This window comes from Paralichthys olivaceus, chromosome 21 (assembly GCF_024713975.1).
Source record: "Paralichthys olivaceus isolate ysfri-2021 chromosome 21, ASM2471397v2, whole genome shotgun sequence".
Taxonomy (NCBI): domain Eukaryota; kingdom Metazoa; phylum Chordata; class Actinopteri; order Pleuronectiformes; family Paralichthyidae; genus Paralichthys; species Paralichthys olivaceus.
Genome location: NC_091113.1, coordinates 7,537,737 through 7,559,697, shown reverse-complemented (window position 1 = coordinate 7,559,697; position 21,961 = coordinate 7,537,737). Strand labels below are relative to the sequence as shown.

General features: G+C 42.0%; 2 protein-coding genes across 7 annotated transcripts in view; both read left to right on the top strand.

Moving 5' to 3' along the window:
- The window catches only part of pald1a (phosphatase domain containing paladin 1a), a 50,218-nt gene extending 28,484 nt beyond the window's left edge, over nt 1-21,734 (top strand). For 3 of the 5 annotated variants that reach the window (XM_069517135.1, XM_069517133.1, XM_069517136.1), the window contains 2 exons: nt 6,615-6,770; nt 21,388-21,734. In XM_069517135.1, coding sequence (XP_069373236.1) covers nt 6,615-6,770; nt 21,388-21,615 — 384 coding nt within the window. In that variant the 3' untranslated portion in view covers nt 21,616-21,734. Of the gene's footprint in view, nt 1-6,614; nt 6,771-14,699; nt 16,439-21,387 lie in introns of those variants that run through there. The other 2 variants (XM_020083294.2, XM_020083292.2) reach the window with 1 other exon arrangement.
- Nucleotides 21,735-21,750: 16 nt separating this feature from the next.
- LOC109626617 (A disintegrin and metalloproteinase with thrombospondin motifs 3) overlaps nt 21,751-21,961 on the top strand; it is a 38,441-nt gene continuing 38,230 nt past the window's right edge. For both annotated transcript variants that reach the window (XM_069517132.1, XM_020082709.2), the window contains exon 1: nt 21,751-21,891. In XM_069517132.1, the coding sequence (XP_069373233.1) occupies nt 21,813-21,891 (79 nt within the window). In that variant the 5' untranslated portion in view covers nt 21,751-21,812. The remainder of the gene's footprint in view (nt 21,892-21,961) is intronic.

The following is a 21,961-nucleotide window of genomic DNA, read 5'->3' as shown; positions in this document are numbered from 1 at the left end:
GTCACTGCCTTATTAGCGTAAACTAATCATCACTATCAATGCTTGTGCATGTGGAAAATAGCTTTAAGTGATTCTCCCATAGGCACCTCTACATTGGCTTGATTCCTTTTTTTTTTCAGCCCTGGAGGTTGTCACCTTGATTCACCGCAAAAGATGGACAGAAATTGCAAGTGCCCTCCTCATGTCAGTAATTTGATAAATCAAAAGCTTCAGCCAGCAGTAATTGACTGATGCGGGTGTGTGTGCGTGCGTGCGTGCGTCAGACTCAGAGGGAGTTCACAGCAGTAACTCGTTATTTTAAGCTGCTAGACTGCAAATAAGTGATGTGTGTTTGTATGAATGTCGCCATGATCAAAAGCCAACATTGTTCAGATTGACCTGTTCACAGTATGTCCCATACTACACCTACACCTGCGTAACTGTGGTGCTCATCCAGATATCACATGTTATTATCTCTGCAAAGTAAATTTTTTCTCGCATCATGCAAATAAACTAAATCTTTGACTGCCTGCACCATCTTTACTTTCAGAAAGGAAAACAAGGCAGGAAGAATAAATCTGATTAATTCCATATCAGTGTCATTTAAGAAACAAATGTGCAATGTAAGACACAGGGATTATTTCCATGAACCTCTAAATCCTCCAATAAATAAAACTAAGAGCTTGAACGGCGCTCTCTGACGTGCTTATTAACATGCGCTCACAAGTGGACAGCTCCCAGTTGTCAGTCCACACCTAACGTTTAAATGCTTCTCCACCGCTTGTGATCGAATCTCACTCCCCTGCGCTACATACACAAATACGTCATTTCTGAGTGAAAAAGACCAAATGGTTTTGTTTTTAGCCAGTCCCACAGATATGTGTGTTAATGTGTGTGAGTGAGGGAGAGAGGGGGCAGGAGGGGGTGAGTGAATCGATACACTGCGTGTAGTTCTACTATGTAATTGGATTCTACTCATTTGAATACATTTGAAAGTGGGTCAGTGGTCGTCACCTGAGTAGGTGGTCCTCAGAGTGGACTGGTCTATGGTCCTAGCCTATGGCCACATGCATCCCACACCACCTCCTAATGTGCGTCCTCGATGCATTCACACCAGGAATGGACTGGGACTAGAATATTGACCCAAATATTCAGATTTTGTCTATTTTGCTCGGTCAATGCTGCTGTGAATTGCTGGTAAATATGAACTTCTACTGCTAGCGAAGCAACAGCGCCACAATTCAGTTTCACTTTTGCATGACGTCAATGAGAAGGGCTGCCAGCCTCACTGTATGTTGGAATATGTGCTGGTGCGTAATCAAAGTTGTCCTACGGTGCACACAGCCCACACAGTGACCAGCAGGATTCCTCCCAGTGATCCCGAGGGCCAGTCTGGTCCTTTTGGATAAGATCACTCAGGACAGATGTTAACACCAGGTCTCGACAAGGCCTGAATTGCATCTCCTGCCTATTATAAATGTCACTGCTCTTCAGTGATTATATGTTAGCTGTCAAAAAAAGCTGCTATTTAAAGGAATAGTTCAACATTTTGGAATTTGCACTTACTGGCTCTCCTAGCGAGAGTTAGGTGATGCCACTCTCATGTCTGTCAAATAGTGTATGAAGCTGGAGCAAGGAAATGGTTTTATTGGCTTACGATAAAGACTGGAAGTCGGAGGTTAGCTAACCTCAGGCTTCCCACACCTCTGAGACTGCCTCACGTTATATCTCTTTTTTTTTATCTGTGCAGGAACCGAAGAGTAAAAATGGTAAGTTGTGGTTTTCCTCTTCCTGTGGAGAGGTTGCCAGACAAGCGTTCACAACTCTTGGCCAAGATGTAGTCCAGCACAACAACTGCCCATAAAACCAACAAATGAGTCGTAAATTGTTTATTACTTAGGTTTAGAAGTGTGAGTAGGTGTTCTTTTTTTTTTAATTTATGGACAGATCCATGCTAGCTGTTACTTTCTGCTTTCAGTCTTTGAGCTTCTTAGGGAGAGTTTTACATTATTAAAAGTTATCCTTAGGTACGGGCCCCCTGGTCCTTTTCGCCTGGGGCCCCCTAAATCTCCTGAAACACTCCTGTCTCTTTGTATACACTGGATCATCTTAAATGGTAGATTGGCATTGGATATGTACAATGAATGCTTTGATGTCACAGGAGGCGGTTTCTAATCTGAAGAGCTTGTGTTGAGGGAAAATTAATTTCAAGGAAGGTTTTTCCACCCCTGCATCTAACAGATAGTGGACTCTTGTGCTTTCATGAACTTGTGTGCCGTGGCGCTGCCTCCACTTTTTCTCAAAGTCTTCTCTCTATTTCATATTGTCCTTGCTGGAAGCTCTGCTCAGCCAGCCAGCATTCCTGGACTCTCAACAATGGTATGTGGTCTGTGTTTGGGCAGCCTCCCGTACCACTCAGGACTGAGCAGGGCTGAGCGGCTTCATTATTACACCTCAGCAGCTGGCTGAAAAATGGTTTTCACCTCTGATAATGAAGAAGGTCGGGCCAGTCACCTCCTTTGTTTTTGAAAGGCCAGGCGAGATTAGAGGATTCTCTGTCTACTACTTCCCCACCTCAGTGGAAACGTTCCTCCTTTCATTTTTAAGTTAAAAAAATAACTAACCCCGTTCATTTTCAAGATTAAAACTTTTTTGGCAACATGTGCTTGTATTTTGTGTTTAGAAGTGGATTATAATTATTAGCACAGAACAGGATTGTACAAAAGAAAATGTAATCCATGCAAATCCAACGCTTTCAAGGCTGTCTCTACATGGAATGGAAGAAATTCGCTCTGCTTCTACACCACATCTTCCCCAACATTGTTTTCTGAAGGAATTTCTGAGAGTGCACGAGAGGCCGCTCAACCACACATATGGTTTAGTCGATGTTGACAGACAGAAGGCAACCGCAGAAATGGGGTTCGGCAGATTGTAGAGGTGTGAATTATGTAATCATTGCAAACTGATCTGTGTGTGTGTCTGTGTGTGTGTGTGTCTGTGTGTGTGTGTGTGTGTGTGTGTGTGTGTGTGTGTGTGTGTGTGTGTGTGTGTGTGTGTGTGTGTGTGTGTGTGTGTGAGAGAGTTAGGGAAAAAGAGAGAGAGAGAGGGGGAGACAGAGAGAGAGCGCTCAGTATTTGGCTGTGGCTTGTGCACAGATAGCTGCCAGGCTTTGGCAGAGTGGCTTTTCATGCTAAGAGATGAACTGCTGAAAGACCCCTGGGGGTGCAGGGTGCAAGGGGAGATCAGGTTCACCAGCGTTTTCCCTGCCTTTCCACTGTGGTCAATGTTAACTGAGAGAGATTGAGAAAAGTTAGGTGTGCATGTGGCTCCTTTCTCGCTCTCTGCCCTGGCAGAGTTGATGGACAACAGACAGCACATCCATTATTTGCCTAGGTGTAGTTTCTCCTCCACTCTGCTGCAGATGCTTGGAAAACTGGGATCCAACCACGGCTGTTTGGGAATGGACAGGAAACGCCACTTACTCCCCCCCTCTCTGTTGCGTCATTCAGCCCTGGAATGATCGTATTATGCTGCAATGTGCACATTTCAAATTACCTTGAGTGCTAGCCCACCTACTTTGCAAGCTTTCATTATTTTTTTTTGTGGCAGTCTTGAGGCTTTAATGCACTTCATTTACTTGAGGTAAACTGTGAGTAGATAACCCTTAAATCTGCTTTATCCTTTAAAAAATACCACATAAGGTCAAATGTTCATGCCAATCAATGCAACAACAACAAAAGTTTTCTGTGAGGAAGTTTTCTTCTTACAGTGCAATAAGATGTCAACACCTACACACCGCATTGATGAAATCCTTCCTACCTTAGTGCTGCTTAAGATTTCAGGATGTAGTTTGACTTTTTTTGTATGCATCTGCACAGGCAAAATAAAAACGAAATGTCCTTCCTTCCAACCCACAGCACTCAAACCATAAGGATACAAAATATATGTGTAGTTCAACATAGTACTTTAAAAGTGAAACACAGTCTATTAAACTGCAATACTGTTCATTGTGGTGCAGTTGTCAGTTCAATGTTGACTCAGGGGCACAGTTTGCTAATGATCCTGATTGCTTGCAGCTAGAAGCTATTCAACATTCTGCCTGTACAGCTTTTCCCCATAAGCAGATGGGAAAAACAGATAGTGAGACGGGAGGTGTGGATCCCTGATGATGCTGGAGGCTCAAAGCACTAATGGTCAATCTCTAGCAGGAAGGGGAGGGGGGCATCAGTGATCCTGAGGATTGTCCTCACTATCCTGTTCAGCTGGTGGTGTTCTGTTGCTTTGTAGTGAGAGCATAGCTTATGATGCTTTAAATGGTGCATGGGTAGAAGGGTGGAAGTGCTGGGATGGGGGGAGACTTGGGTCATCCTCTAGGTGCATCAAATAACTAAGCTAACTAAAGGTACTGTGAAAATGAGCTCTTAAAGAAACATCAGTGTCATAAGAACAATCTTTGAGAAATGTTTTATTTGATATCTTTTTTTACTTTTGTCCATGTCCCATCTGCTAATGTGGAGGAGGCAGGGTTAGTGACGTGTACAACCTCCAGTCAAGTTTGTCATGAGTTACAAGGATGAACAGTGGGGGACTCGAAGTTGGAGATCTAGTTGCTGGTGCTAGTGTAAACCATGTCATATAATGGTAGTAAAGACCCTTTAAATTAAATCTTCAATGCATCTATATTTAATGCCTTACTTTATTCTTCAAACTAATTTTTGGCCACACAGCTGTCTGAGTTGCATTGGCTGCAGTCTCCAGGGTGGTAGATCTACTCTATGTCCCTGTAATCCGATTTACACCGTCCCCCCTCTAAACTGCATGATTCTCTGCATGCAAACGGGTCACACCATGACAGGACATGCCACCCACAACCACAAGTAAATTCACAACCTGTGGGAAACACTGAAAGGGTGAAGAGATGAGATAATACGACAGGGCAGAATGGTCTCCCTGTGGCGTTTTTAATATTTGTTCTTTTGTAGAAGTTATGTCCATGTCATACACAGTTTGAAGTGGTCTAGACATGAATACAATGTGATCAACTGCTTTCTTAAGGTAGGAAGGTCTTTTAAGGCTGAGGTTGTGGAGATGGGATTCATGGCGACATGTGACTTCAACAGTGTTATGTCATGATTTCACACAATTTTTTAACTATTTAATTTCAAAACATTTAACCAAAGAACTGATTCCAATTCGGTGGTTGAACTTCATCGGTCAAGGTCACGGTGAACTTACAAATCATGTTTTCGGTCTTGTTAGCATCTAAGCATCTCAGGAAAACCTTGAGGAACTTCTTCAAATTTGGCACATATTTTCACCTCAGGTCACGACAGTCTCACAAAACATGTTTTTGGCTTCTTGATCATGCCTGTTCTGCCTCAGGGAATGTCTTCAAATTCTGAACAGTTGTCACTTGGACCCAAAGTTTAACCAATTATATTTCAGTGGTCAAGTTCTGAGTCTCGAAAGAAAATTATGTCGACTCCAACTTTACTGCTACTTTGTATGTGTGTGTGTGTGTGCGCGCCCGCATGCGTGTGTGTGTGTGTGTGTGTGTGTGTGTGTGTGTGTGTGTATTGTAAAAGTCAGGTCGGTCAAAGCTTTGGGCACTGTACTCAAAATGTGTTTGCTATGCAGTTTGCACTTTAGAGGACATGGACCCTCCGCTTGTGGAGCTGAATCCCTAAAGGCGACTAAGATAAACAATGTTATGTCGGCGCTAAGCGTAAATAATGTCCATGCAGGCAGGGGGAGGTGGGGAGTAGGATGTAGGAGAACCACAGAGCAGGAATGAGAATGTTATATAAGCTGAAAACAACTCACATCCCAGCAGCCACACGCGTCTTCAATCGCCGACTGTCACCGTACGGTTAATGCAACAAAAGAAGGGAAAAAAGAAAAGCTATAGTGATTAATTGTGTTGCACAATATGACATGATTTGCTTCATAATGAATGGGTTGTCATGCTGTTGTTATGGTGTTGGGCCAGTTTATACATTAGTTAATTAGCAGCAACAGATGTCAGTGCAGTGAGCTGGAGCTTTAGGCCGTGCACTTTTGAAGGGATTAGTTCTTGGTTTAGTCCCAGGAAACACATTCATGTGTTATTTTTCTGTGAATCACTACACATACCTCACTAACATACTGTATCTTGTCTATCCTTGTTTGTTTTAATGCTAATAAAACATTTTCCATTATTTATATTTGATTTAGCTGCAGATAAGCTGCTTCTACTGAAACTGTAGGGGTCTTTTCTAAAAAACTGGTAATACAAATGTCTCAGGGCCAAAGAAAAATTCAACTTGGAGGGAAAACTACATTCTAGGTCTTTTAATGAGGGCAGACCCCGGTGTTGATGTGCTGTATACAAGAAGATTTAGCTGTGCTTGTTAAGTCTGACCTGGAAAACCTCCGTAGATATATTGTAATGAATGAAATGTCAATAACGGCCAAACCCACATTGCAAGAAGCAGATACTTTTTTAACTAGTCACAGTGAAGAGAAGCAGCACAAGCAGTATGTGCCTGCCCAGTTTTTCATGCTGTGCACAGTGTAAACATGTACAAAGTGATTCTACCAGCAGCTGTTTATGGGGGAAACTGTTTTGGGCTCACTTTATTTACCTGTTTTCTCAGATTAAAAGTGGTAAGACGGAGAAGGAGTGTCAGCAGCTGCTGCTGAGGAGCCTGCAGTGCCTGGAACGCTACATTTACCTCATCCTCTTCAACACATACCTGCATCTAGAGAAGAAAGACTCTTGGCAGCGCTCCTTCACTCTCTGGATGGAACAGGTACAGAATCTTACTGCTTCACTTCTACTGGTATCTACTCTATTGTTTTCTATTAAACCACTCTTTCGAACTAGAATGACGCTCAGTGAAGCGAGTACCTCCGACAAGGCCCAACAGTCTACTTAACATCCATTCAGCTGCACACTCATAGATATGAGTTCCCTAAATATCCCTGAAAAAAACATCATGTTAAAGAAATGTTTTGTTGGAATACATCCACGGTCAGGGGTGAAAACATAACCTCTTTGTTGGAAGTAGAAATACAAGGAAAGTCCTGACAGCTGAGCCATCTCCACAATAGATGTGCGGTGTATTGAATTAGTGTGTGTCACTCTCAGGCTCTACAGGAGGTGGAAAAAGATGTACTGGTGTCCATCTGGACTGATGTACGATTATCTGTTATTACCTCCATCAAAGAGGTTCTGTTTTCACCCCCCATCCCTTTGATTGTTGGTTGGTTTGTTAATTTTCATGAAGGATGTGGTATGGTTCATGGAAAAACCCATTAAATATCGGTGCAAATCCAGATCAGGGGGTCAATCCAGGATTATTATTGTTTTCTTTCTCTAACATTGCAAGACAGCACCTTTTTGACATATATAATTTACCAGGGACTAATTCTATAGCTCTTGAAGAGTGTGTGAAGCCTGACGGAAGTTAAGAGAGCTATATAGGCTTTGGCGGAGGTATGCGCTCACCTGATTGCCACTTAAAAAAGATTGTGGCAGGAGAAAATCATTGATTACACATTGACAGTCTTGATACGTGTCAATAGTTAATGGAAAACAGAAATAGGGAACAACTGATAGTGGTCATACTCAGTGCACATTGTGAACTGGTTACTAGAGTTTTATTTGGATTTTCCTCCAGGAATTTACAAGCTGGTTCTGGTTCTATTGTGGCCTGTTTCCTCACAATGTGTCATCTCTGTGTTTTCATTGGTGCGTTAATCGTTCGGCAACCTGTGCCTCTACAGTAAAGTGGAGAATTTATGTGCATTCCAAACAAATGAGTAGTCTGTAAGTGGTACCCAACACACACACATATAGAAACACACTGCAATTAAAATGCACTGCATGTTGCAATATGCTAAACTCGTGTGGGGGTAAATAAGCAGTTTGGCAGGTTGTCAAACACATGTCAGGGGGACCAATTGAGGTCACAGCACACGGGGGCTTTAACGTGTAAATACAGTCAATCTATATTATGTGTTTTTTAACACATATACATTTTTTAATGTATTTTTTAATTAAAAGATGTCAGCCATGTATTCAGCACGGCCTCTCAAATGTGTTAACTAGCTGAATAAGGGCTTTTCTGTTTGTGTCTGAAACCTATTAGTAAAGCAAGCACACAAGTTACTCTCTGGACTTCAGCTGGAGTTTTCACTGCAGTTTCTGGCGTTTCGAGCAGACGGCGTGAAGAAGCTGGAATGTTTGAAAATCACTGAATGAACATCTCTCGCATTTTTTGTCTTTATTGAGGTGGAATGAACTCAGCAGGAAAAAAAAAAGGTGGAATTTCAAAATAGACTGGAACAATGGCTATGAAAACAATTGTCACAGAAATATGTGCGGTCAATCGGTGCATATTCTTCCTGTTATGAAAAGCAAATATATGTGGTGCATCAGAGTAACTCTAATGGCCCAGTTATGCCATGAGAAAATACAGGCGTGCACACCGAGGCCAGGGACGCTCTGCCATGAAGCAGGGAGCAGAAAACACCATAACATGATATCAGAGTATCTCCTGAATCTGTCTGTAGTTTTTCATCTTGTTGGCACTTTTTTTGTTTTTTATTTTATCAGAATTAATGTGTTCATATACTGTAATCAAACATAATGTGAAGTACCTTCATTCCATTATTAAATTATTATTTTACTACACTTCACTACTTGAAATTTATGCCCTTTCTGCTACTGGGCACACCCACTCTGCAAATACTTTTTACCCCACTAGATTCAGATTAATCAAAGAAAAATATTATTAATGCAGTGGTGGATCCAGGATGTTTCTAAATCAGGGGCCACATTATACACAGAGGGTCCAATTATATGTTCAACATCCTATTCCTTCTTCAGTGAGGTTCACATTCCTGGTTTACTGTTAGCTCTATAGCCTTGAACAAAGTTTCACACAATTTAATATATTTAGAAAATTGTTCCGTTTTCAAGCACATTGGGTACTTCAAAAAAGCTCAGGGAAGAAATATTGTCAGTAATGTTATTATGTTGTTATTCTTATTAAAAAGAAAATTGGCTTTTTGCTCAGTTAGACCTGTAGCACATTATATAAATTGACTTTCTCCACCGGCTGTAAGGAAGTTTAATTAACAACCAACTGGGCTGGTGCCGGAGGTTCACGCCTGACCACATACAGTAGCTGATATATATATACCAACATTATATTGACATCAGAAATCACATGCTCAGTGTATGTGTGCCGGATACTGGCTGGAGGTGCCGCGGCCACTGCTGTGAAGAACCTATCACATTAACATCCTGCCTGTGGGACATGGTTGACATATGATGGAGCTGCTGCATGAATTAAATCCAATTTCCATAATGACCGGAGACCTGACGTGATGATCATCATCATCATCATCACAGTGCCCTGTCTTATTCTGCAGCGAGCAAACTGCACCTACAGTTGGATTAAGCTTTAACACGGTCAGGGAAAGCGGGTGGATTTCTGAACTCACAGCCCTGACATGATCTATAATTTCTTACTTTACACCCTCTCTCTGCTGTATATATTTACAGTGTATGTGGTTCACAGTGAGGAATAGTGTGAGACGCGGTCTGGTGGGTGTGAGGTGACACTTGAGAAACTCCCTGGCTTTGATTCCAACCCCAGGATTTGGTGATTACATAGCAAGACCATTTAGGCGGACACATGCTGTGAAAGTATTCAGTGTATATACTGTATAAATACTGTTAATGGCTTTGCATAACTGTGTGCACTCTGCTAAAATGTCAGCATCACATCCCGCAGCAGTGGTTTGTTTGTGCTGAAGAGCGCAGCCAAGACGCTGATTGATTGACAGGCCATCTCTTTGAAATGCAGTGCAAAATAACAATAGCACAGATAAGTGTTGAGCACAGAGAAGATAACTATACTGAACTGCTCCACTCGGACAGTTCTCTGCTAAAGTGACCGAAAAGAGGAAAACAAAGTGCAGAAGCTGCATAGATCCAAGTTTGCATTATTTAACCTTTTGGCCGAACCATTAAAATCCTTTCTGTTACTCACCAAAGGCAAAATGTCTATCAGTTATGCTGTGCCTCTAAAAGGAAGAAATTGATTTGAGAGAGCCAGGCTGCATTTGGTGAGATGGTTGCTGTGGAAACCCTTCTTACTGACATTAGGATTAGGTGTCATCCTGAAGAGATCTTTATTCTGATGGATTTTTGATGCCGCAAGCCATTCGGCCAGAGAAGAGGGAGCGGAGATGTTATCACCAGCTGTGACACAAGTCACGTGTTTGCTTTGTGTATTTCATGCACCTTTTGTTGCAACTTTTGTTGCACATTTTGTTTCACGTGGATCCTGTGTAGTGTTATTATTATATTATAACAATAATAATAATACTAACTTTTTTATAAAGCACCTTTAAAAACAGAACAAATAAATAGAAGTAAAGAATAAAATCAATAAAAGAAAAAGACTGTTCTTTTAATCTTCATGTGAGAACACTTCCACAAGACCAATTTTCTGCTTGAAAAACATTATGTATGTGATACATTTGACCCCCCACCACCATCAGTATTACGGTGTGTTTACTGCCCCAGTTGCACCAGGATCTGGCAGCAGCCCAACCAATCTGACCCAACCAACCCAGAGGCACAATCATTAAGCCTATCATGCCTGCCGATCCGTGGCAAGATCATCAATGACAAGCTGCAACGCCAAAGGCAGCGGTCGAGGGTCACCACCATCACTGTTCATGCATTTGAAATCATGGTTACACAACCAGCCACATCTGACCAGTACAGCCTGTCCTGCACCCTGCACGGGCTGTATTCATGTGTTTGTGTGTGTGTGCATGGACTAATTTGATCTCAACAGTGGAGCACAGCAGGAGCCAGTGTCAGCTGATGCAGTGCTTCTGATCTATTTTTCTTTTTTGTTACTCATTCCCATTGTTTAAACTGCGGATGCATGTGTTTTGCGTTGTTTTGCTACAGAATCAAACGCGCTTACTGCCACATGATATATTTCTTCATGTGTTTCAAGTTAATAGTGCCTCCTACAGCATTGTGCACATGCTGGACAAATATTGTCCCTGGTGTCATTAGGGCATGTTGCCTCTGGGCCATGTAGTGAGATCAGAGCAGAGACATCAGAGGAGTTATTGGAATTGAAATCCATGTTTGCTAATCCAAAACGTGGCACTTCACACAATGGCAGGACTTGTGTACAGTGCATACCACAGATGCCTGCAGGAGAGGTACCCTATCAGTCACTCCAGCTGTTTTGATATGTGGCACAGAGGCCTCCCTGTCCCTCTGCACCGGCCAAGCATGTGCAGCCTTTGAGATAGCAGCCTGCGGGGACAACCAGCGCCTCCTCGCTTCTCAGCCGCTGCTCCAGTCGGCTAATGAGTTTAAAGATGTTTTTTCTTGAAAGATTCGATTTGTTTTGATTCTTTTCTGTGTTTTAACAGTTTGCAGATGTAACGATTTGCTCATTGTTGCTTTAGCTTTTATATCTATCACTGCAGAGCCATTAAAACGATCCAGAGCTGTGGCAAGATTTTCAATTTCCAGTATAGATATATCAAAGACCAAGAATTAAAAATCAGTAATTAAAAAGTATGGAGGTGAGGATTGTTGACATGACAGCTAGTTGTCAGGGTAATGCAAAATATTGGCAACACGTAGGTGTCCAGATGTCTGCAGTCAGGAGGTGATGGAAAAACATATTGCAGTAAACAGATGGAGGCAAATCCTGAGGAAAATATATTTGCAATATTCTAGACATACAGGCCGGTTGAGGGGAAATGGATTTTGTTAAAGGAGAAGTGTGAGAAGTCATTCTGGAAGTTTTGCCATTATTCTTCATCACGGTTATAGAAAAGAAGTCAATATTCATCCCCAGTCAAGACCTGAGCCTCTGTGACTGTTTCAGACTGTTATTTAGACAGCTGGGCTGTGGAGGAGATGAGTCAGGTTAAGTATCCTGGTGACCAGCGAGTTTCTCCTGGGATTACCATCCACTGACTAATGGTTTCACTGCTCCCACTCATTCGTTCCCACCAAAGAACTCCCTGGTAGCGTTCCAGGAAAACATTAAACACAAACATGCATTAACTGAAAGATACAGTCGTGCTTTTTATTTTCAAACCCAATTTTATGACATGAGAATGGAAGCTGCGTGATCGTCTATTGAGAATGAGACACCACACAGGTCTGAGCAATGTGGGAGACAGCTGGACAACCTGCAGGAAATTGTGCGTGGACATTTTGCGGACTTTGCACAACATGTTATTGTCGGAGTCAGACATGTTCGCAACGGCAAGACATTGTAGGGTTTCGGGTGAGGGGCGGCTCCTTTAGACGCTGGAAGCAGGACATGACGTATGAATTCCACATCGACACCAGCTTTGGCCATTTTCATCAAAAGCTCTCAAATCTCATTATTCCAAGTGGATAACTCGATCATTTTCATCCTGAGATATTTATTTTCTTTTTCTCCCCCATGTAAACACGCCCATTCGCTCTCTGTAAATTTTCCTGCGGTATTCTTCACATGGGCTCACTCGGATGTTTTCCTGACATTTTGCTTGGGGAAAGGAAAAGCTCTGCAAAATTTCTGCAGGAACTAACTTGAGTGTTTTGTCGTTGTCACATACAGCTCCTCCAGAAAATTCGAGGAAAATGTTCAGTGCATGTCTGGTAAAAGCTAAAGATCGAACCAGCGTTAACTCTGCAGAGTAGTTAGCGTTACATGATATCTATTGCAAGATTTGATTTTGCGTGGTCAGCGAGTAGGTAATCTGGAGCCCACTCTGTGGTGCCTTCTATTTATTCCTGCACAAAGCTGGCCAGCTAAGCTATAATCACTGCAGTGGAAGGGGAATCTTGATACTATTATTTTTGTTCATTGTTCCAGCATGTCTTCCCCTGCACTCAACCTGAGGGTGCATTTTAGCAGCACATCATACAGGACGACTTCACAGCCTCAGGAGTATAACCACAGTCGTGCTCTTCATTCTTCATCTAGTTTTAAAGTATGCCTCCACAAGTTATCACCCTGAACATTTACAGACTCTTTGACTACCCGGGGAGAGGAGGAGGAAGAGAGGTGACGTTGGCAAAGCTTTTTAAGCGACGTTACCTCCACTGAGTCATTCCCTGAGTCCCTTCAAGGGTCAAACTTGGCGACAGCTGATCGTTCCGCAGTGATTCAAAGCAGGAAGACTTAACTCTCCTGCATGCTGTGTCTGAGGATGAGCTTTAATCCTGCGATGTGAAAATCAACACATGGATCAATAGAAATTAATAAACATAACTTTCTTAGAGCCTCCTCTCTCATTTAATCGAACGTAGAGGCTGAGCGTAATGGTCCAGACTCGTTTCCTGAAGCGTATCCTGAAGAGTAACCTGGTCCAGCTGTGGCACTCTTTTAATTGGCTTATGTGATCTTTTAAAGTTTCTTTGGGGCTTGTTTGTATTTGTTTGTATTGTTTGACTTTATGGCCAGATGTTTCTGGTTGTCTGTGGTGCTTCCCATCAGTCTGCTGTTGTTTGAAAACCAGAGCAGACCATGAGTCAGCGTGACCTGGTGTTAACTAGAGCGCTGAACTATCTCTCCCTAGAGGAATCTAATCATGAGCTGTCTGTCCTCATTCGTTCGGTAATGACTCAGACACAGAAACACGGAATAACACGCACTGTGTCCATGGGGTTGTGTCAATGCCCCATTACAGCACTTCATAAAATACAGCGAGTTGGTTTTTAAGTTGTAGGTTCTCCTCTCATTCACCCATATACTCACAAACCTGCTCAAGAACACTTGGGCCAGAGATCGAACCCTCAACCCTGTGATCAGGTGCCCCTTCAGTTCGTTGGGCACAGGCTCCATTACTTATTATATGCACCTAAACACACTTCGATATGAAACTGCTGTGGGATGATGAGCTTGATTCCTTTCATACTTTCAGCAGCACATGGTAAGAAATTCTTGCGGCAGCTGTGCAATTTGGAAATATTTTCCTCCACCAAACTTTCTGCTGTAGTAAGTAAATGGTGGATTAAGATTTTACACACAAAACACACACAGCTTATAAAATAACATCTGCCTGAGTAAAACCTGTTGTTACATAAGAAACATCGCCAATTTATTACTGGAAAGTGGGATTTCAACGTGGAGATGCTCACTGCTGCACTGAAATACTGTTTGGATTGCAATTTTGAGACAAACCACCCGGCAGTTTATTGAATAGTCAACATTACCTCCAGTATGCAGGAGTGTGATAAACCCGACCAATCATTTCATTCACAACAAATGAAATGATTGCTGGACGTAAGTATTGGATGCATATTTTCAAAATGTTCCCTGCTCTCAGTAGCTTTTCCAGGATTACCAACCTTTCTAAATAGTACGCTCTCTGCCACTTTAAGTTAACTTGTTATTCCACGGTTTTTTCTTTATAATTTAATATTTTTACATTGTGGTGTTGGTATTTTTATACAAGTGGAATATTTGAATACTTCTTCCACCACTTCCTGTTGTGTCCAAACACTCAGCAGATTCTTATTGTTCCAGTGCGACAGCTGCACGTGTAAGAAAACCATCAGATAACATGTTTCAACTCTGAGAAAGTGGCTCTCAAAGCATTCGTGTGGTCATGATGGATGAATTAAAAAAGAAAACTTGGCTGGCTGTGTCGCCTTTTCATTAACATCTCATGTATTTCTGCGGTAGGTGGCTGCCAGGGCCGGAGTTTATGACATCCTCAACCAGCTGGCCTTCTCCGAGTTTGAGAACCCGAGGGACACGCAGCTGGCCCGGCTGCGCTGCCGCTGGCAACGGCAAAACATTCAGTCACTTCCTTTCCGAGGGGAGTTCATTTGAGAGAGGATCACTGCGAAGGCACCAGAAAAGCACGGTGCTTTTCAGAATAAAAGACATTTACAGTAACATTGTCACAGCTTCTACATTTACCCCTGTGTTAATGCATATCTTCATTTCACCCATGGTTTGTTTTACTGTTGTTTTCTTTTTTAGTGTTTTTATTGTAAGTGTTTTTAGACTGTTACTTTTAGAAGTCGATATTTGTGCCTTTTTTCGATGCTAGATTATAGACTTGACTAATATTTATGTCACTTTTTTCAAATCAAATAAGTTAGTTTTTTTTCTTTTGAAAGCGAGACAACCTTTTTGAACTTCTGTTTCACCGAGACAAAAGTTAAAGTTGTCCGTACAGCAGTATGTCACAAATGCTGTTTGTGACCTGATATTTTTCTAGAACCCTGTTCATTTCGTTTTCCGACTTGATTTTCAATATTTTTCCAGACGACCACTGTGTGTAGATTGTTATTTTTAATGTCCCTGAATCTTTTAAAGTGAATCAGAGTTGGTTTTGCCACAGTAAGACGACAGTAATGTCAGTTGTACCTGTTTCCTTTTATTCACATGTGTCAGGTACTAACAACTCAGCATGTCAGGGCATTCTATGTAAGTTTGATTTTACTTTAAAGCTGTAAATGTGTTTCTGTATTCACAGTGTTACCTGAACAGAAAAATGCATTATTTTATTTTATGAGATTCCTTTCAAGTCACATTCTTCCTACATTAAATCCTACATTACCCACGATGCAACCCGACCGCTGACAGTTCTGTCAGACATCCAGGTGTTCACTAGCTCTCCCAAAAACCTGTAAACAGACTTTGATGTATAAAAAAACCAGCTCTCGCAGACTTTACTTCTGCCAGTGTAAACGGCTACATTTTCTGTGACATCACCGATCTGTCAGCTTGAATCAAATTATACGTCTGACTGTAAAAATGAATGGTTGGAAAAGGCCAAGCCTGCAAAAACCTGAAAACAATTGAAGAAAAGCAACCTTTATAAAAGGATATATGAAGACAAAGCTGCATGATTAACTGTACAGGACAATACGTTATACAGTCATTGTATTGTCAGACGAACAAGGCAGCAGGTGGAACATTACTTTTATCTACATTTTCAGGATGCAGTCTTTTTTTTTTTTTTTACTGTGAAGCATTTTTTTTAAACATCCTAACACCTTTTTTTATAATTTTTTTTTGTTATTCTTTAACCTGCTAATAGTTAAAGTAACTTGTAGCTTCAGGTCTGCTGTAAAAACATAATAAATCCTGCCTTAAAACCAGAAACTTAAACTTCTGATTTCTTCATTTCATCACATCATTTGCACTGTATATAACTGATCCAGACTAATTGAGCAAAACGATTATGATGATTTAGAATGAAATCGTTTTTTTACGTTCTACAGACTCATGTGCAGGTTGTATTAACACCTTAATGTCTTAGCTATGCTCTTAATTTAATTTGTATTCTATTTTTTTAAACAGAGGAACTCTTCATTGAAGCAATTTGTAATCCTTTATTCTCTGTATCTGCCATATTCTTCTGTTTTTTGGGTGAGGGGGGTTAAAATAAAATAATTTGAATAGTTTAACAGCCCGTGTCTGCTTTTGGTATCATTTCACTTTATAAGGAGGAAAGTAAGACTGATCCATCTGTCTCAAGGATTTGGATTTTAACGTGTGGGTGGGTGGACTGTGGATATTTTGCACACAAGCCTCCCCTGTGCATTGTTTCATTGAAGTTTCCGATTCAGTGACGGAGCCAAATAATTGTCTCTTCCCTCCTCTGCTTCCTTTCTTTTTCCTCCTTATCTCGACATCTTTTTGCTCCACTGCTGAGGAGCGCCCTCATATCTGGACGCTCTCTCTGTCTCGGAGAGCGGAGGAGTTGATGAACATCAGGCAGCTTACACTTGCCCAAAACAGATAATTCATTGTTGGGCTGAAATCTTCACATGTTCCGTATAGAGTAATAAAGAGCTTAGACAGATCAAACGACTAATCTGAGTTGCCTTTTGATGTGGACAGGTAACGTCTTAATTAAAAAGAGAAAGAATGTCACTCTTGTCAAGAATGGCGGCCTGTGTGGGGATTAAAACCCACCGGCCGGGACATCAGTGAAGCTCACTTGGCTTCGGCGGCCCGCTTTGAAAGCCTGATATCCCAGATCACTTCCAGTCTTGTAAGTGCATAGCAGGCTTATCTCGAGGAGCGCGGAAGTTGTTAGGATTTTATCACACCACAGCCTATCCTGGATTATTGTAAATGGAAACCAAGTGGTCCAGATTGAAACGGACCTTTTATAGTTTGTTGCATTTGTTTCCTTTCGACATCATGTCAGTTTATGAGCTGCTATATCCCTCGTTTTACAGGGCTGATAGTGCCTGTGAGATATATTAGGTCAATTCACAGAAACGCACACTTTTCACAGAGTGTAGGTATGTTTGTGAAGTTCTCCCAACTCTACCCGACATAGACAACTTGGTTAAAACAACATGCGGATATGGAGAGGGGCTATTCAGTTGCAGCATGTGGCCAACTTGACTCCGGGTCAAGATAAGCCCAGGACATGAGGACCATGCTTGGATGATATAGCGGCCCCTCGCCTTTGAAATCCCTTCCAAACTCGCAGAGATACTCCCCAATGTGAAACTCAAGCTAGCGGTTCTGAAGGATCCCGAGATTACGGTGGACAAAGAGCGGCATTGAGAGGTGAGCGCCGAGAGGGGATGTAATGAACTTCATGTGAAAAGCTTCCCTCCGCAGATGAGAGAGAGAGAGAGAGAGAGAGAGAGAGAGAGAGAGAGAGAGAGCTGCTCTGGAGAGACGGCACGGTGCCGGAGACGAGGGGGTTGCATGGGTGCACCAGCGTCCTCTCTTTGATTGTTCCTGTGTGGATAAAGTCAGCATTACAGACACTTCTGAGGCTTAAGTGTGCTCTCATTCCACTTGGGGATATTAACAATAATAACAAGTTGGTGGAATGGATTTGGAGGGATCTTCATCAATCTGTGTTGGAAACTATGCATGTAGGCCTTCATATTCCAGGGGAAAGAATACACAGTCTCTAATAGGACAGGTATTACTCACTCCACTGAGCAAGGTAATGAAAAGTCTCTGCAGGCAGGATAAAAAAGAAACTGACTGAACTAAAAGAGAACTTTATAAGGCTCCCCCACCCCAATAAATTGATAATTTGGAAAATGTCCCATTAATTCAAGTGTTTTTATTTAGAGGCTTTGGCTCCATGTGTAGTTGGTTTGTTATCTTGTTGTGAAAGCAGCTGAACTTAAACAAGATTAAGTCCTGAAGCGGAGGATTAATGAAATCATACTCCATAAACGTGTCAGTCAACAGGACATTCTGATTAGAGACCTTAACTCTGCCTGTGAATGTTTTGCAAAAAAACATTGTGACAGACAGTTTTCCTGATTTACAGATGGAGACTGATTTTTAGGATGGACTGACCTTGCCCGATTTCCACATTCTGATCCACATTTCTTTGTTTTGCAGGTATTTGCTCATAAACTGAGGTATTAGACAACAAAATAACTATATTTACTACACTGATTTGCAGAGAAGACAATGTTTAAAGTATTGATATGTGCAAAGTGTAAGAACAACAATTGTGTGCAGTGATTTTCCAATAAGCCGCCTGAAAGCCTCACAGTGATGTCAAGACTGAAAACAGAAAAAGCATATCAAACAAAATGTTGAACTGTTGCATTTACTCTCCACACAATTCAATATATATTTACTGAAAACTGCAGAGTCATTCTTTGCGATAAACACTGATTAAACAAACTCAAACCTCTTTGGTGGAAGCAATGAAGTAAAACCTTCAATACCACAAATACAAAGTGACACGTACACTGTTGCAGCTGCACATACAGAGAGGACTTCCATACACACTCATTACTGTTTTGTTAAGGGAGGTCAAGTGAGACTGATCATGTCTGACCAGGGTCATAACTCAGGACTCATTCTGAAAGCCCACAGTCCAGATCCCTACATTTAAACAGCGCAGAGCACCATAATAACAACTCCTTCGAGTCGCTGCTTTGTAACTTGGCTAACGCAGGAGCTGCTCTTCCCTCAAGCTGCTGGGCAGACCAGCAGCTGCTTTGCATCTCCCTGCATCTTGGAGATGAAAAGTCACATATTTTCCCAGCACGCTGGCATGGCTAGACCACATTACAGCACACACTGAGGCATTCGCAGGCCTGCACACTGTACTGTAACGTCTCCCCGCTGCTGGAGACACAGTGGAAGGAGGTTTTATCCTCTGCAGCTTCGCCCTCAAACACTGGACAAACTACTGTTCAGCAGTTTACAACGTGTCTCTATGATTCAAAAGCAAAACTCCCCCTGTCTCTGTGAAGTACGAGACTGGAAAAGAACAAAGAGTTTAATATTTTCGTGTATTTATACGTCAATAAATCACATTTCGGACTTCAGCGGCTGGCTGCTGAAACACTCGGTAGCCGAGTCCGATTCGAAGCGAGGGCACGTTCGAGTCTTTGCTCTTCGGGACAGAGTGTTCTAATGCGAGCGCTGTAGTAGAAAATTGTTCTGGTGTGTGGACTTAACCACAGACTGTGAGTGGAGCTATTCATTTCAGAGGGGAAAAAACAAGGCTTCTAATTGAATACTATATTGTGGAATTTCATCCTGGCCCTTTAGACACACATGAAAAAACTCCAAACAGTATGGATGGAAAAAGAGCATAAAACTTCTTACAAGGCAGTTAATGGTTTCCATCTCTTAATGCTGTGGTTAAGTTTCCATCGCTTATTAATGCACAACTCTGGATCACCGTCCAGAGCTCGCGTTGGCGCCCCTGGGGGGGGGGGGTGACTGCGTAAAACCCACACCTGCTCTACATTGACCATCGTGGGAGTGTGGAGGTAATTAACCACAGAGTGAGAGTACAGGCACTGCATAGAGGAGCGAGGGAGGGACGGAGGGGGTCGTCCAGACAAAGTCGAGGAACTGTGGCAGGAAAAGAATGTCCAGTCTAGACACCTTTTTTCTCCGAAAAGTACCTGAAAGTCAAAACTCATTTCAACCCAACCCCCACTCCTCTTCCTCTGAGAGAAGGATTCCAGAGTTGTTGGTTCAGTTGCCGCGTGGTCATGTCTGACTAAATCTGGACTACAGCAGGGTGAGCTGGGGGCCAAAAGAAAAAGTCTCTGGAGCAGTCATCCAAAGTTTTAACAGGCTGTCGTTCCTCTGATGAAATCCACTGTACTGGGTTTTCACACCTTCTAAGTCTAATGATGCGTTGGGTTTGTTCCCTTTCTCCAAATGGAACATATGCTCACAGTGACATCTGCAGGATTAGGCCGGATTATGAAAAACGTGAGACACAGGTCATTAAATGGGATATGCAACGTGTCTTATTGATTGTATTCACGAGACATGGAAAACATAATCTGATTTAATCCCTGCAGCCAGGGATGGTTTCAGTTTTCAAAGGCACACTTGCTCTTAAATTTACATTGACTCAATCTGGCTCTACATTCATCTCACTTTTTCAAGTAAGGATAATACTTTTACACTGAAATGGTTTTTGGTCACTGTCCTCCTGTCCACCCTGGAAGGATAGAAAACAGAAATCACTGATTGTTGTGATGTTGGAAGAACTGGGATGTTGTATCAGTGGAAAGTGGTTTGTTGTTTTTGTCCAGAAATGTTGATTCGAGTTGAATCAAAAATGACCTGCTGTGTTCAAGTGGACAACGATTGGGATCTGAAGTGGAAGAGTTGAATCCACGTTCCAAGAAATGGACAGTTGTCATTTTCATTTTGAGTTTGCTTTTTATGTTACTAATCTTATCTTAGTTGTTCGTTTACTCAAATTCCATTATTTTTAAATGTCTTCATTCATACAAGAAGTAACCCAGAACACATTTCTACTTGAAAGCTCTTCTTGATTTTATCTGAGTTGTTTGCTTATTTTAATAAATTATCTTTTATCTTTACAGGCACTGAAACTTAAATTGTATCTTGTATCTTGTATCTGCTGCATAAATAAGTAACATATTATTGTTGTTATTCATCATATTTTATAGGAAATGCCTCATTTTAAACTGGTTTAAACTGATGTTGCGGCATTTCCTTCTATGTTATCATGTCTTATTACTGTTCTGTGTTTTATTCCCATGGGTAAACCACGTTGTAACCGTGAAAGAGAAATTAGAATAACGTGTATTATTCTATTACTATTATTTTTGTGTGTTTGGACCAAAAACTGACTATTAGACTGAAAGTTGGATGTGGAAATCATGACACAACTCTTTTTGATGAAAAAGACAAAGAGAAACTCTTGGTTTTAATATGTGGTCGTCTCGTTGGGAGAAGGAGCTCCCACTGTTGGCTGCCAGTGGCTTCAAGTTGAGCTGCAAGTTGTGTGAAGTCCCGCAGCCGAACCACTGGTGCGTAATGGCGCACGACTGGACGGCAGATGTTTCACCAGCGGGACACTCTGTCTCTGCTCTCATTATCTGAAGCCCTCTGACTTTTCCCCCCCTCTGTGTAGGCGTGCGTTAACTTGCTTCCAAAGAAGTGGACGGAAAAGAAGAGGAAGGAGGAGAAGGAGAAGAAAACTGGGCTACCTCTCCAAACCGTCCCGGCTTTTGTACCGGGGGAGTTGTCGTCATCAGCGCCCCAGCTATCTCCCCCCACTCTCTGCGCCCTAAATGGATGGGGCAGTCTTGGTCTGTGTAGTTCAGCAGCACAGGCCATGAAGGTTGGAAGCAACTTGTGAATAGATCCGTCAGTTTGGCGTCTAGAGGGAAACGCACAGAAATGCGCGTCGCTGGAGTTGAACTCTGAGGACTTTTCTCCTGCACTTTCTGCTCAGTGTGTGTGTGTGTTTCTTTTCTTTTCTTCCTCTGCTCAAAGTTTACAACAGACGGGAAAAGTCAGCGCTGAAGTGGCAGCTCTCACCCTGCAGCCCTCGCTATGGATTGGATGTATTTATTCATGTGCTTTTCACTCACCCAACTATTTTTGGAACATATTTTCGCTGCAGAAACTCATGGTAAGTTGCTCATTTTCTTTTTATTTAGCTCTGCTCTTGTTGATACAATGTGAAGCCTGAATGTGGTTGA